The 15,000-nt window shown below is 50.1% G+C and overlaps 1 protein-coding gene across 1 annotated transcript in view; it reads left to right on the top strand.

The window, feature by feature from the left end:
* LOC308172004 (supervillin-like) overlaps positions 1-15,000 on the top strand; it is a gene marked incomplete at both ends in the record, with an annotated part of 45,682 nt that overhangs the window by 4,784 nt on the left and 25,898 nt on the right. The window contains 11 exon segments of the mRNA XM_080546914.1: positions 1-625; positions 2,154-2,231; positions 4,447-4,946; positions 5,166-6,138; positions 6,665-6,846; positions 6,849-6,878; positions 8,997-9,061; positions 9,433-9,569; positions 10,671-10,709; positions 12,446-12,623; positions 14,903-15,000. The exon segment at positions 1-625 is cut by the window's left edge and continues 273 nt beyond it; the exon segment at positions 14,903-15,000 is cut by the window's right edge and continues 269 nt beyond it. Coding sequence (XP_080403040.1) covers positions 1-625; positions 2,154-2,231; positions 4,447-4,946; positions 5,166-6,138; positions 6,665-6,846; positions 6,849-6,878; positions 8,997-9,061; positions 9,433-9,569; positions 10,671-10,709; positions 12,446-12,623; positions 14,903-15,000 — 2,905 coding nt within the window.

Genomic DNA, 15,000 nt, shown 5'->3' with positions numbered 1-15,000 from the left:
ACTACACCCCGCGCTACTCGCGCTCCCGCAGGGAGTCGGAAACCTCAGACAGAGGCTCGGACAGACAGGGTGCGTCTGTTTCCGAGCGCAGGAGGGACAGGGACAGGCAGGAGGCGGAGGAGGCGACGGCGGGGAGGGGCGGAGGAGGGGAGGGCAGGGAGGGGCGGGGAGACCCCAGGGCTCCGCCCTACAGCTCCGGGGTGGGGAGGGTCTACATGCAGGCGCACGCTGAGTCACACTCCGCCCCCGGCCACGCCCCGGCCCAAGGCCCACCTGCGCCGCCCGCGCGGGGGAGGGTGAACGCGTTCGCGGAGCGCGAGAGGGCGATGAACCTGGAGAACTACCGCAGGGCCCAGGAGAGAGCTGGGGGGCCGGGCCAGAGCCCAGGCCAGAGCCCCAGAACCAGGCCACATGAGCAGCAGCAGCAGCAGCACCAACCCAGCCCCGAGGAGCTCAACCTCAGCCCCCCCTCGTCCAGACGTTCCTCCAGGGACTACACCGTGGCGTCGGTGCCCAGCTCCCCCAGGACGGCGCGCCGCGCCTCCCTGCCCTCCCCCCGCTACGGGGTCTCCCCCGGGGACCTGTTCATCGAGCAGCAGGCCCAGAACATCCTCAGCAGACACGGGTGAGTGAGTCAGTGAGCTCACGTCAGGCTCACAGCCGTGGCCGTGGCCTTTCTCCGCTCGGTGTCTGTTGACCTCCCGAAGGGGCTGTTACTGTCTTCTGCTGCCCCACGAATAGACACACACACACACACACACACACACCTATACACACACACACACACACACACACACACACGCGTACATCAGGGGAGACTGATGAAGGTAGACATCAGAGGATGGGACCATTGTAATGCATGGAATGGACGTGTGGAATTCTCATTCCGTTCCATGCACTACAATGAGCCCCTCCTCCCACTTCTCCCTCTGCCAGCCTCCACTGATGTTGCTCTAGCCTAGTAGTGTGGTGCTCTACTAGTGTGCTGCCATGCCACACTGTCTGCCTGCATTAGTGTTCTGTCTGACTCATACTTTTCTGTGAACATGCAGTTCAGTCTATAGGGCTTTCAGATTCAGACAGCCGTGAAACTTTACACTCTGAGTGAACCCATATCTGTCTGTCTGTCTCTCTTGCCCCAGGGTGTGTGTGTGTGTGTGTGTGTGTGTGTGTGTGTGTGTGTGTGTGTGTGTGTGTGTGTGTGTAGTGTGTGGGGTGTGTGTGTGTGTGTGTGCGCATGTGTCTGTCTGCCTGTCTGTCTATCTGTCTCTCTTGGATGTGGATGTGGATGTGTGTATGTATGTATGTATGTATATATGTGTGTGTGTGTGTATGCCTGTGTATGCATGTGTCTGTGTGTGTGTGTGTGTGTGTGTGTGTGTGTATACGTGTGTATGTGTGTGTGTGTCCTGTTACTCACCACACTGGGCCACTGGTTGATAACAGCCTGGAGGTTGGTAACAGTGTGCCAGTGGTGGATCTTTCTAGACGGTGGTTGAGTTCAGCTCCCTGCTCTATCACACTACCACTGCTCTGGTTTCACAGCGAAGGACAACGCTCTGGGCATCTCATCAGGGGCTTGGGGGGGGGCTAGGGGGAGGTTGGGGTTGGGGTGGCGAGGGGGGGGGGGGGGGGGGGGATCAGGGGGTTTGTTGAGAAGTTAGGGTTTCAAAGCTTGCCCTGGGAGGCAGTGCTGAGGTATGACCAGAGGTCAGAGGGCACAGTGTCCGCTCTTCCTTCACACGTCTCGTCTTACACTTCACTCACGGGACCTTGGTCAAAAGAAGCCTTCTGCAGAACATACAGTCCACACTGACGATCCCGTTATATAATATAATATATATATATGCCATTTACCTGACGCTTTTATCCAAAGCAAGCGACTTACATTGCAGTGAGTGAGTGCATACATTTGTCAGCCTATAATGGTCCCAGGCAGCAGGGAAACGAACCCACAACCTAAGCGATGTTAGCACCGTACTCCACACCAACTGAGCCACAGAGGACCACATGTTCTGAAATGATTATGAAATACTTTTCATTTTATTTTATTTTATTTCATGAACACATTTTATGAAGTTATTATGACAGACACAGTCTGTCTACGCCGGTCCTCTCTAAGCTGTGCTGTTTTCGACCACGTTGTCCTCTAGCCTGGCGACCTTGTCACAGAGCGAGAGGTCTCTCCCGACAGACTCCGACAGTGACTCTGTTATCAGCTGGCCCTCCAGGTACCGTAGGGATACATGGGTGTATCGATGTGTCTCTGGTCTGAAGACCGCCCCCTGTTAACCTGGAAGACTGTTCTAGTGTTGTAGCTCCTTAACCACCAGTTCTAACCCAGTAGCAGTGATTTTTTTTCCCTATTAACTGTCATCTCCCCAGTTAATAGGTGTTTTGGGTTATGCGGTTCTCAGTGTGAGCATTGGATTGCAGTTTTGTAATCAACGTTTTTGAATGTTTCATACTTTTTAACCTGCGTAACCATTATACTATTTCACTTGTTCACAAACCTACCGATCAGAACATTGGTTGAAGAGGGAATGCTTTGGTCACACTGAGTGACTACAGTAATGGGTTAAACGTGCAGGTCCTGTAGAACCTTAAAGGCCTAATAGTATTAGCACCTGCACCGTGTGTGTGTGTGTGTGTGTGTGTGAGACACCTGTCTTAACAGGTGGATGAGGAGGTGTTGGGGGTGCGAACATTAGTCAGGGACCCTACAGTAACTAACCCTCTCAGTGACCACTGACTCAGCACATCATCTACCAGCCTCTGATTGAGTCTAGTCAGTACTCATATCATGGGAGGCTGGTGGAGGTAGAAAATGGAGGACGGGCTCATTGTAATGCATTCAGTGGAATAAGGAATTCCGTTCCATGCATTACAATGAGCCCGTCCTCTGATTTCTACCTCCACCAGCCTCCCAAAACTCAGACCCACTGACACAGCTCAGTCAGGTTATAAGGCCTATAATATGAATTACGTGCTCCTTCTCTGCTGTTCTGCAAATGACCTGAAAATGAGAACCTCATTGTCCTGTTGTGTCTGAGAGACAAATACTAAATCCTAATTTGCTCCTCTAAGAAATAGTGTTATTGATTCTCCGATTAGAACCTACTTGAAATGGAGCTGTCCTCGAGGGTGAGAGACTTTCTAAGTGCCCATCGATCAACCGTGTTAAAAACCTTGTTGCATCGCTAGATTCCATTTAGTGCCTTTCTAATCTTTTTAATCAGACGTTGATACCGGTGGCAGCAGGGTAGAAGTCACTAGAGCTTTCTGTGCTGCGGTGTGAAGCTTGCACGTCCCCATATTTCACGTTTCTCTGGCGAGGAAAGGGTTAAGGGGTATATTTCGGGCCCGGGGGCTTGGCCCAGATAATCGGTAGGGCATCTGAATGGCTTGTGAGAGTTGGCAGGCGGGCCCGTAAGCCAGACGACCGTGTAGCCAGGCTGTGAGCTGTATGGACAGGTGAGTCCAGTTACCCAGCCCAACCAGGGGGCCAGGCTAGCCTGTAGGGAGCTGTCTAACTCTGGACCATAAACGTTGACGGTCCCCCCCCCCCCCCCTATATTTACTAGCCAGACATCGCTATCTGGGTCGCTTTTCATAGCTTCCGCTGACAGTGAGTGCTTCATTTACCCAGAGATTCAAGTTGTCCGGTGCTTTCCCGACAGGTTTAAATGGCTAGCTATCTCTCTCTCTCTCTCTCCAGTGTGGGAGCTGTAGCCTGCTTCCTGTGTGGGCTTCTTCCTCTGTCCTCTAGATGGACAGTGCTTGATTTACGTGCACAGATTCAATTACAACGGGATTTAAGTTATGTAGCTTCCCAACAGGTATACATGGTCATCACTCCAGCTATGAGATCGGTCCTGCATCATAGAAATAGACCTGCATGCCCTCACTCTAATGCTAATTCAAGTGTCCTAGGTCCAAATGAAAGTAGTCTCACATAGTGTGCGTCGCTAGCTAACTACTATTTTAAACCCCTTCATGCCAGGTTAAATGAATCAGCGTTCCATCAATTAGGGCAAGCTTAGTGGTGAGATTAACCTATGACCGTTAGCTCCTGGGACCTAGTGGTCACAGATTAGAGGTGTAGTTGAGGCTATTTTTTGGTAAGAGTGAAATTAGAGGGGATTGTTCTTGAACTCTAGGCCTACTGGACAGTTTAACTACAATGGAGGCATTTAGCATGCTGCTACTTGAACTTGTTGTCATTTTGTGAGATGGAACTGGGCTTTCTGCCCGGTTTGATAACGTTTCTCATAAAAGCATGTGTACGCTACTGTCCATCCCTGTGTAACTGGGTGTGTTGTTTCTGGATTAATGATGTTCCTAGATTGATTTCTTGATTTGATTAGATATATACATATATATATATATTTAAAAAATATTCTAATGGGTTGTGTCATTGCTCATCCGTTCTTACCCCCTTTTAAGAATCAGAGTCAGAGAAAGAACGGCAAAAGACGAGAGCTCCCAAAGGGCCGGCCCAGAGCGGCCGTCCGACGCCTCGCCGAGCAGCAGACACCGCCCCCAGGGGAACACATCCACCCACCACAGGACCGGCCCCTCTGGTTCCTCTCAGCCCGGCCCAGGGCACCATCAACAGGCCTACGGACACGTACCCTACCCTGCCTCAGGCCCACACCCCCACGGCCACGCCCCTGGAGGCATGGACCCCCAGCCCTACCTGGCCATGCCGGCCCCTGTGGCCTCCAAACTCCCCGGAGGCTCTCCAGAGGTGGAGCGCAGGAGGAGGGTGGGTGAGGACCCCGCCACCGTGGCCCAGAGGGAGGGCAGGCAGGTGCTGAGGGAGGAGGTCTACACGGAGGGCCTGCTGAAGAGCAGGAAGGCCGTGCTGCCCTCGGAGATCCGCCGCAGGGAAAAGAGCGTGGACGACCCCCAGAGAGGACGCCACGAGGACATGGAGTGGGAGAGTAACAGAGGAGGTGGAGGAGGAGGAGGAGGAGGAGGAGGTGGAGGAGGTGGAGGAGGAGGGAGCAGGAGAAGCAGCAGGGCAGAGGAGGAGAGAGAAAGACCACAGGAACGGGGCAGGGAGAGGGGGAGGGAGAGGATGCCGCGCTGGTCCAGTCTTGACAGTCAGGAGGACACAGCCAGGCCTATGGAGCCCCCCCAACCCAAATACCAGGCCCCAGCGCCCCCCCAGTCCAAACAGTATGCCCCAGAGCCGCCCCAACCCAGACACCAGGCCCCAGAGCCTTCCATGTCCAGAGATCCAGCCGTAGTGCCCACACAACCCAGAAAGTATGGCCCTGAGCCCCCTCGACTCAGACAGTACGCCCCTGACCCCGCCCAGCCTACATACCAGGCTCCAGTGCCACCCCAGTCCAGACAGCCAGCCCCAGAGCCCCCCCAACCCAGACAATATGCCCCAGAGCCCCCCCAACCCAGACAATATGCCCCAGAGCCCCCCCAACCTAAACAATATGCCCCAGAGCCCCCCCAACCCAAACAATATGCCCCAGAGCCCCCCCAACCCAGACATTATGCCCCAGAGCCCCCCCAACCCAAACTATATGCCCCAGAACCCCCCCAACCCAAACAATATGCCCCAGAACCTCCGCAAACCAGACAATATGCCCCAGAGCCCCCCCAACCCAAACTATATGCCCCAGAGCCCCCCCAACCCAAACTATATGCCACAGAACCTCCCCAACCCAAACAATATGCCCCAGAACCTCCGCAAACCAGACAATATGCCCCAGAGCCCCCCCAACCCAGACAGCCGGCCCCAGAGCCCCCCCAACCCAAATACCAGGCTCTGGATCCGCCCCATCAAGAAGCCCAGAATCAGCCAACCCCGCCGGAGCGGCAGAGGAGCGACTCGGTCGTCTACCTCCAGAAGGGCTCCTCCCTCCCCCAGGCCAGACACAGGAGCACGGAGGCGGTCGTCGGGCCCAAGCCGAAGGTCCGGACGCGCTCCATGTCCGACATCGGAGTGAACCAGAGATCAGCCATGTACCGGACCATGACCACGGCCAGCAGGGAGGCAGCTGCCGCCATCCAGGGGTGTCTGGTCAACGGGGAGGTGGGGGCCCTGGACACACGGGTCTCCGTGGCCCAGCTCAGACACTCGTACCTGGAGAACGCCAACAGGAAGCCCGAGCTGTAGGTGGAACAGCATGGCTATTGTCTGACTAGACTTTCTCTCTAACTTCCGCATCCAGACCCGCTGTGGGTCATTTACCTAACAATTACCTTGCCATCACGGTCCTCCTATTGTGACTTTGCGTGCGTTTGTGTTTTTGAATGCAGTATCTGACGTTGTTAACACAGTGTTATTACTAGAGCGGTTACAGTGTTATTACACAGGTAGAGGAGGGTGGATTAGTTGGTTTGTCGTGTCTTTGGCCACCTGCTTGGAGGTTCTGCCATTGTGAGGTGAACCTGAGTGGTTAGGTGCTGCATGCTGTGAGGGTGTGATGGTCCCACTGGGTTGCTGTGAGAAATCCCTCGTTTTTGGGGGGGATGCGATCGTGTTGTGTGACTAATGCGTGCAACCTACGCTAACCTGGATGCCGTCAAAGACACTCAAACTTTATCAAAATCTCACACGATTATTCCCCCTAATTCTGTTGTCATTGTCGCTCTCTATCTCTCTCTCTCTCTCTCTACAACACACAACCCCTAAAAGGGAGCCTACTAAAGTAGACCTATCTGCCATGGAAGTAGATCCGGCCGGGAGCGCTGATCGTGACAGGGTTGCGCCGCGGAGGCCTCGGCGCTACATCACCCCAGGGGACAACCGCAAGACCTCTGAGCGGTTTAGGACCCAGCCCATTACCTCAGCAGAGCGGCTGGAGACCGATAGGTACCGGGGTCAAGGGTCACACTGAAAGGTCCTTACAGTACTGTAGTTCACATGTGTCTCAATGGAGAAGAGACATTATTACCAATGCAGTTTTGTAGCAGTAGGTGGTACAGTGGCGGTTGTTGATTTTCATTAGGGTACATGGTGGGTAAATGATAGCCAGATCATGGTGATTTTACATTTGTTTGAATACTTTATCTGTTTTTTCTTGCGGGTAATTTAATTCACACTGTGCAAAAAGCTAATTGTCTGTCTCAAATACATTTTGATAGATTGTGTTTCTTTTTGTTTTTCTCTCCCAGGTCCCGACTGAGTCCAACAGAGATGGAGGTCGAAGGTCAGGACCCTACTTCCATCATTCTAATGAAAACCAAATAGATTAATAATGACTAACAACAACATTTCTCAATGTTCTACACATCATGCCTTTCGTTGCTCACAATTTGACAACATACTGTAGCAGGCACGTGCCGTGAGCTTTTAGATTGGGTAAGCATAAGATATAGAAATACACATAATTACACATACACGCTATCAGTGAACGCAGTTTCAAGGAAATGCAATTTTGATGCCCTAGAACCCGCTAATAAACTGTAGGGTCACTTTGTGATCAGATTACCAAAAACAAAATAAACAGTTGCCAGTTTCGACTATCAGGGGTGCTCATTGTTCAATCTTTTTTGAACCAAGATCTTTTCAAGTAGCCAACCTGCTGAAATCTACAAGTCCAGTTTCAACATCGCAAACGCACACACGCACAACACAGACACACACCATTTCCATCCTCCATAGTAAACTCACAACACACTTTCTTTTCACACTTTTGTCACACAGGCACTTGACATCACATCACAAACCCTCCCTCTCTATCTCTCTCAAACACTTTTGGTCCAGAACCACTGGCACGGACAGCGACATTAGGCCTATCTCAGCGATTGATTAAGCAGCTCTCTCTCCAAACACAACGGCACAGGCCTACATTCAAAGGTAAAAGCAGAGGAAGTCTTAAATAAGAAGCCATAACCAGCAGCACAGTACTCAAACCATATAAACAAGCACAGATCGCCACCAGCCTCGCGAATCATATAAATCATATAAACCGCTCATACCAGGCTTGCTGTAGCCCCTAGCGACTCTCCCTTTCTGGGTGTGCGGTGAGCGGTGGCTTCGGGCGGCCTTTAGCCAGTAGTTGTGTTTTTCCAGTCCAGTCCAGTCTACGAAAATCCCTTTAGGTTGCTGACAGTAATGTCCATATTCACAAAATCAAGCAAGTTATCCTTATTGATTATTATTATTTAGATCGTTTGAGCTAGCTGGCATAAGCTATTCTGCCGGGCGAGAGAAAGTAAGGTGAAATGTTAAGTGAACTTGAAAGTGATAAGAGCCAATCAGTAGCTCTTATCGGAATGAACAAACTACCGATTGGCTGGTAAGCATGCTTACCCTGGCCACATTAAACAGCGGGCTGAGGCATCGGGGAAAAAAAAAAAAAGACATTTTCACGCATTCGAATGTACGCGAGGGAAAGCAGAGAGAGAAGTGCTTATAATGCAACGCAATGCAAGCAAGCAGAATAGCGAGTGCTTACTCCTGCAGGTGGCGCCAAAATGAATGACTCCTGCTGCCCTGGGACCTAAAATACGACTCTTTTAATGAAAACAAACAAACGGTTACATGCACTTTTATTTTAATATTTTCACTGTCCTGTTCCATTTTTTCGTTGGGTAAGCACTGCTTACTCTGCTTATATGGACGACACGTCCTTGTACTGTAGTCATTTTCTACATCATGTCTTTCCTTGCACTATTTGACAACAACATTATTCGCTAGATCTTGCCCGTGGTTGCTCGCTAGGTGACAACACAGTATTGTGTGGGAGGGATTGTGCTTAAGGTAAACAGTGACAGCTGTTGAAGGCTAAACCTCCCCTGAAGGATTAACATCGTTATCATGTCCTGCTGATGCAACATGCCTTTGAGGTGCAGGGAAAACGTACACACAACACAAGTTGACCTGTGTTTCAACCACAACCTTATAGCTTACAGCTCTGTCCTTGCTAGCATTACTTGCTATCATTAGCCTCCTGTACTTGATTCAGGCTGACCCCCTGCACCATTGAAGGTACAGAATGACAGTTTCCCTCCCTCTGTTGCAGTGGATGAAGGGAAGCTGGATGAGAGAGCTAAGATGAGCGTGGCCGCCAAGAGGTCCCTTTTCAGGGTACACCGTCTCCCCTGTCTATCTGTCTGTCTGTGTTTACCTGTCTGTCTGTGTTTACCTGTCTGTCTGTGTTTATCTGTCTGTCTGTGTTCCATCTATACTGTATCTACGATTAGAGCATGCCACCAGACGTGCGCGCGCACTCACGTACTCACACACACACACACACATACACACACACACACACACACACACACACACACACACACACACACACACACAAACAGGCACGAACGCACACACACACACGCACACACTGTGAATATCACTGTGTATTGCTACTGTGATGCTCCACTCTTCTCCTGTCAACGTGTATGCCATGGTACTGACCCAAAATACGATTTTTTTCAATCCGCCATCTTCAATGTTAGGAGCTGGAGAGGACCACAGAGGGCAGCATTCCCAAACCACGGTCCCGGAACGCCGCCGTGGAGAGGCGTCTGAGGAGGGTCCAGGACCGCTCACATACACAACCTGTCACCAACGAAGAAGTGGTCAACGCTACCACGTAGGTCGCCTTCTCACCTTATGTTACTGAAGTCAGGAGTCATTTACAGTCCTTTACAGATGATGGGGCTGGGGCTCCTTTTTTAGAATAGCGTTCATGTTTACTATTCAAAGCTCCAAACACAGATCATCTCAAAGTTTTTATTTTTGACAGAATGGAGCCAGCTATTCTTTTGAACTGTTGATTGTAATGTCTCAGTTGAAAATGATGCCAATTTATCCTTTCTCTTCTTTCTCTTCTTTCTCTTCTTTCTTTACTTCCATGTCTGCTGCTTTGTTTTCCTGTGGATCTCGCTATATGGCTTATCTCCCTCTGTGACTCCTCTCTATCTTTATATCCTTCTGTCCATTTCTGTCTGTGTCTGTGACTCTCACCTGTCCCTTGACTGTGACTGTCACCTGTCCCCTGTCTGTGTCTCTCACCTGTCCTCTGTCTCTCACCTGTCCTCTGATTCTCACCTGTCCCCTGTCTCTCACCTGTCCTCTGTCTGTGTCTCTCACCTGTCCCCTGTCTGTGTCTCTCACCTGTCCTCTGTCTCTCACCTGTCCTCTGTCTCTCACCTGTCCCCTGTCTGTGTCTCTCACCTGTCCTCTGTCTGTGTCTCTCACCTGTCCTCTGTCTCTCACCTGTCCCCTGTCTGTGTCTCTCACCTGTCCTCTGATTCTCACCTGTCCTCTGTCTCTCACCTGTCCTCTGATTCTCACCTGTCCCCTGTCTGTGTCTCTCACCTGTCCTCTGTCTGTGTCTCTCACCTGTCCTCTGTCTGTGTCTCTCACCTGTCCTCTGTCTGTGTCTCTCACCTGTCCTCTGTCTGTGTCTCTCACCTGTCCTCTGTCTGTGTCTCTCACCTGTCCTCTGTCTGTGTCTCTCACCTGTCCTCTGATTCTCACCTGTCCCCTGTCTGTGACTCTCACCTGTCCCCTGTCTGTCACCTGTCCTCTGTCTGTGTCTCTCACCTGTCCTCTGATTCTCACCTGTCCTCTGTCTGTGACTCTGACCTGTCCCCTGTCTCTCACCTGTCCCCCCTGCACTATAAAGTGTCCCTACTCTGTCCTCACAAGTGGGTTCTGTCTACTCCACGGTAAACTCCCGTGGCCCCAGTCCCACCGGAGTCAGCAGCACCAACATGGCTAGTATCAGGTATGTATGTATGTGTGTGTGTGTGTGTGTGTGTGTGTGTGTGTGTGTGTGAGTGAGTGAGCACAAGATTTGGGTTTGAAACTAATTGGGATCCTATTAGGGCTGGCATGCTTTCTGTCTCTCTTCCATCCTGCAAGATTGTGTTCAGTTCCATTCAGGTTTGAACTGGCTTATGAAGAGAAACTGCTCTTAAAGGGATAGTCCACTAAAACTACAGTACACACTTAAGAGTCCAAATGTTTTTAGGTAAAAAATGCTCTCAATTAACGTTTAGTGACAGAGCCTAGATAAACAGAACAGAAGTATTAATTGTTGTCATTTTCCTTGGTCATAGACTCATTTCAGGGTAAAATTGTGTAATTTGGGTGAACTATCCCTTTAATCAGATATTTGATGATTCACTATTTTCTCTAGACGCTTGAGGTGTACAGACACCTGCTCAACACTGCCCTCTGCTGTTCGTAGTGATCGACAACATGAGTCTCACATTACCTTACTATTTTCTGCTAACTCACATGCTGCTAGTTTCCTTGGAATAGCGAGGCAACATGAACCTTATAGGGGGAAAAAGCTCATACACATTAGCCTCTCGGTTACTTTCTCACTTCTATTCCCCAGCATTAGCCTACTCTTTCCAAAGTTCTCTTGTGAGTTTCAATGCTGAAATGCTTCACACGTCTAGTGAAGGAGGGAGAAGGAGAGGGAGAAATGAGAGAGGGAGAGAGGGAGAGGAAATGTCAAAGGTGAAATTAGTTAAGGCTCCGTGGTCAGAATCACATGACCGTACAACGTGTTTGTTTACCGGGGAGGTGTTAATCAACATGCTGATGATGGAGCAGGAACAGGCAGACCCTGTCTGCTGCCTGGACCGGACCACGGCCAAGCACATGAACATGGTTATCTGCTCAGTTTAGTACACACACACACACACACGCACGCACACACACACACACACACACACACATACACACACACAGACACGCACACACACACACACACACACACACACACAGGCACGCACGCACACACACACGCACACACACACACAAACATCCACTTATAACTCTGTTGCTACCCCATGCAATGATCAGGAATCTCACTTATTCACACTACCTAGATGATATTTACAGGATACATGCTTAACAGGAGAGGCTGGTGGAGAGTAGAAGAAGAAAAGAAGAAAAAGAAGAAGAAGAAGTAGATATACTTTATTAACCCCTGAGGGGAAATTATAATTTTTGCACCCCCACCCCCCGAGACAACACACACACATGCACACTCCCAGGGAGAACAGAGCTCTGGGCTCTGGGCACAGCCCCCGTCAGGCGCCCCTGGAGCAGTTTGTGAATGTTTGATACCATTCCTAATTCTGTTCCATGCATTATAATGATCCCCTCCTCCTCCTCCTCCTCCTCCTCCTCCTCCTCCTCCGACTTCTACCTCCACCAGCCTCCCCTGAAGCTTATTGTGTCGTCGGTTCAGAAGTAGTGAGAAGCGCTCATGGGGTTCATGTCAATCAATGAGTGTCAAACCCCGGGTGTCATTCCTCCTCCCAGCCTGCAGGCATCCTCGCAGCACGGCTCCACGGCGACGGAGAGAAGGGAGAGGGAGGAGAGGGAGGAGAGGAGCGAGAGGAAGGAGAGGAAGGAGAGGACAGAGAGGCAGGCTCCGCAGACAGTAGAAGCGGCGGGGCCTGGGGAGAAAGAGGGGACGGGGACGGGAGGGGTGGAGGTCAGCGGCCCGGACCAACCCGACCTGTCCACCCTCAGCCTGTCTGAGAAGATGGCCCTGTTCAACCGCCTGTCCCAGGGGGGCGTCGCCGAGGGGGCCACCACCACCAAGCCCGACACACGCCAACGCAGGGCCAACGCCCGCTTCCAGACCCAGCCCATCACCCAGGGAGAGGTGGACCAGGTAGGCAGCTCTCTCACTCACCAACACAGATACTCACTGTTTTATCAACAGTAGAGTTTCTTTTCAACATTACAGTCTCTTGGGGCTGGTTTCACAGACAAGGCTTAAGTCTAGTCCTGGACTAAATGACACTTTCAATGTAAAATCTCCATTGAAGATGTGTTTTAGTCTAGGATTAGGCTCAAGCCTTGTATGTGAAACCGGCCCTTGAAGTCACAGAAGTCGAACCCTAAACAGATACCTTAGACTTTGTTTCAGTACACCCTCCCACATTACATTTCCATCATTCTTTGTAACCACAAGAATGAATGTAAAACAACAGAAAAACAACCCCCCAAAGCAAACTCTTTTTTTTTCATCCGATAACAACATTAAAAATACAACATCAGGGGGTTACGCAATGAAGTCGTACAACAGTAATGACCTCCAACATCCTGTTCTGTTGAACCCATCATGTGTCCATCACACAGGAAGTAGAGCCTGAAGTAGCCTCTCCATTGGCTAACGGTGCCTTAGAGAACAGCCAGGGAGAACAAGTAAGAGCATCCGCTGCCTAGACAGAGCTTCTGATTGGTTGTTTGCGACGGACTTGTGCGCTCGTAGCATTCTGAAGGCTTGTATGTGTTGCTGCTGGCGACCAGTAGTGGCCTTGCTGTACATGGCTTGGTGTGTTGACATTGCAGCTTTTTGAGCCGATGGTTTGAAAATCTATTAGGATTTAGACCTACTCTACTGTAGGTGGTCAGCTACTCATCGGTATTGAAATGAGCTACAGTAGTTTGACGAGGGGAGGTCGGTGGAGGTAGAAATTGGAGGACGAGCTCATTGTAATGCATCGAATGGAATTAACAACGGTATCATTCTCCTCATTCCGTTCCATGCATTACAATGAGCCCATCCTCCGATTTCTACCTCCACCAGCCTCCCCTGATTTTGAGGTTGTGCTTGCTTATAGAAAAATGTAGTCATGGAAAACATACAGCAATCCCTCTAAATGCTTATTCAATGGCTGAATAAGCATGAATGCTGGGGGATGTTTATGCATTCATTAAGTTGTACTGTGACTGGACTGTATGCATGCAAGAAGGGTCTTAGGCACGTTTATTAAGTCTTAGAAATGCACGTGTGAGGTGAATTTCATAGGTTTTAATTATGAATGAGTAAATCAATAGAGAGGCTGTGAGTTCCAACCCGTCATCAAAGGTTGAATTGAGAACAGTTGTGTTTACTAGTCTTAGATCAACGCATACCGTACTGCCTGGTTCTGGACCTGCATTGAAACTCTATTGGGTCCAAACTGAATAAGAATGGTAAGAGCTAAGCGGTTACTTTTCAGCACACAAAAGTATTATTTATCCTTAAAAGAACATGTATGATATTTTATGATAACATACATATCAGTATGATAATACGTGATGTTAGAATTATAAGGTTCTATCTCCATTTTTGTCAAAATTTAGTTTTGTACATAATCTGATCCATTAGGTGTTTATTAATGCCTGTGTGGTGTTATTTTTAAAATGTTGACATTTTTGAGTTAGTAATTCATAAAAGACAAAGGTTCCATCTCACAAAACATAATGGAATGTAAAACCTTTGACGCTCAATATCTCTGAACTGCCCTAAACGGAGATAGAACCTTATCATTCTAAGCTCACGAATACACGAAAAGTGATGTGTACTGAGAGTGACCTCTTACATGCTTTCCATCGAGGGGAATGCGGTATACAGTACATGAGGCATGGTCATAGGCCAGACTTGTGAGTGACGGTAATTCTGTGGTATGACAGGTTGATGTTTGACTGATGTTTGACCTGATGTTTGACCTCCGGGCGTGCCCCCTTCTAAAACGCTTCTGGTCGCTTTTTTTGTTTGTAATATTAGCCCTGGTCCCTGCTTTGTTGTCTTTGTTGCCGAGCTTGGACAGCTGCCCTACTTCCTGTGATTTATCTGTTCTGACTGCATGATGCTATCTGGAGGCGGGAGCCTCTATCCCTCCTTCTCCCTCTCTCCGTCTATCTCTTCTTCACTTCACACCTCCGTCAATCCCTCCTCTCCCATCACCCCTTCATCCCCCTGTTCCTCCACCCTCTTTTCACCCTGCATCCCTCCCGTCCATCTCTCTGTCCCTCCGTCCTCTTGGCCCTTCGCCCCTCCGGTTCTTCAACCCTTTCCATTCCACCCTCCCTTCACCTCCTTTTTATCCCAAATCCCTCCATCCCTCCAACCCCTTTCTTTCTCCACAGTCTAATTTCTCCATCCCTCCATCCCTCCATCAGCTGCAGAACGGAGGAGGAGGGGTGAAGCTGGAGCCCCTGTCCGCCTCCTTGGTCCGCTCTGTGGCGGCCGTCACGTCCCAGGCCTCGGTCGCAGTGGT

Source organism: Nansenia antarctica (assembly GCF_963989245.1).
Source record: "Nansenia antarctica genome assembly, chromosome: 16".
NCBI classification, from domain to species: domain Eukaryota; kingdom Metazoa; phylum Chordata; class Actinopteri; order Argentiniformes; family Microstomatidae; genus Nansenia; species Nansenia antarctica.
This window is presented reverse-complemented; position numbering and strand designations above follow the sequence as displayed.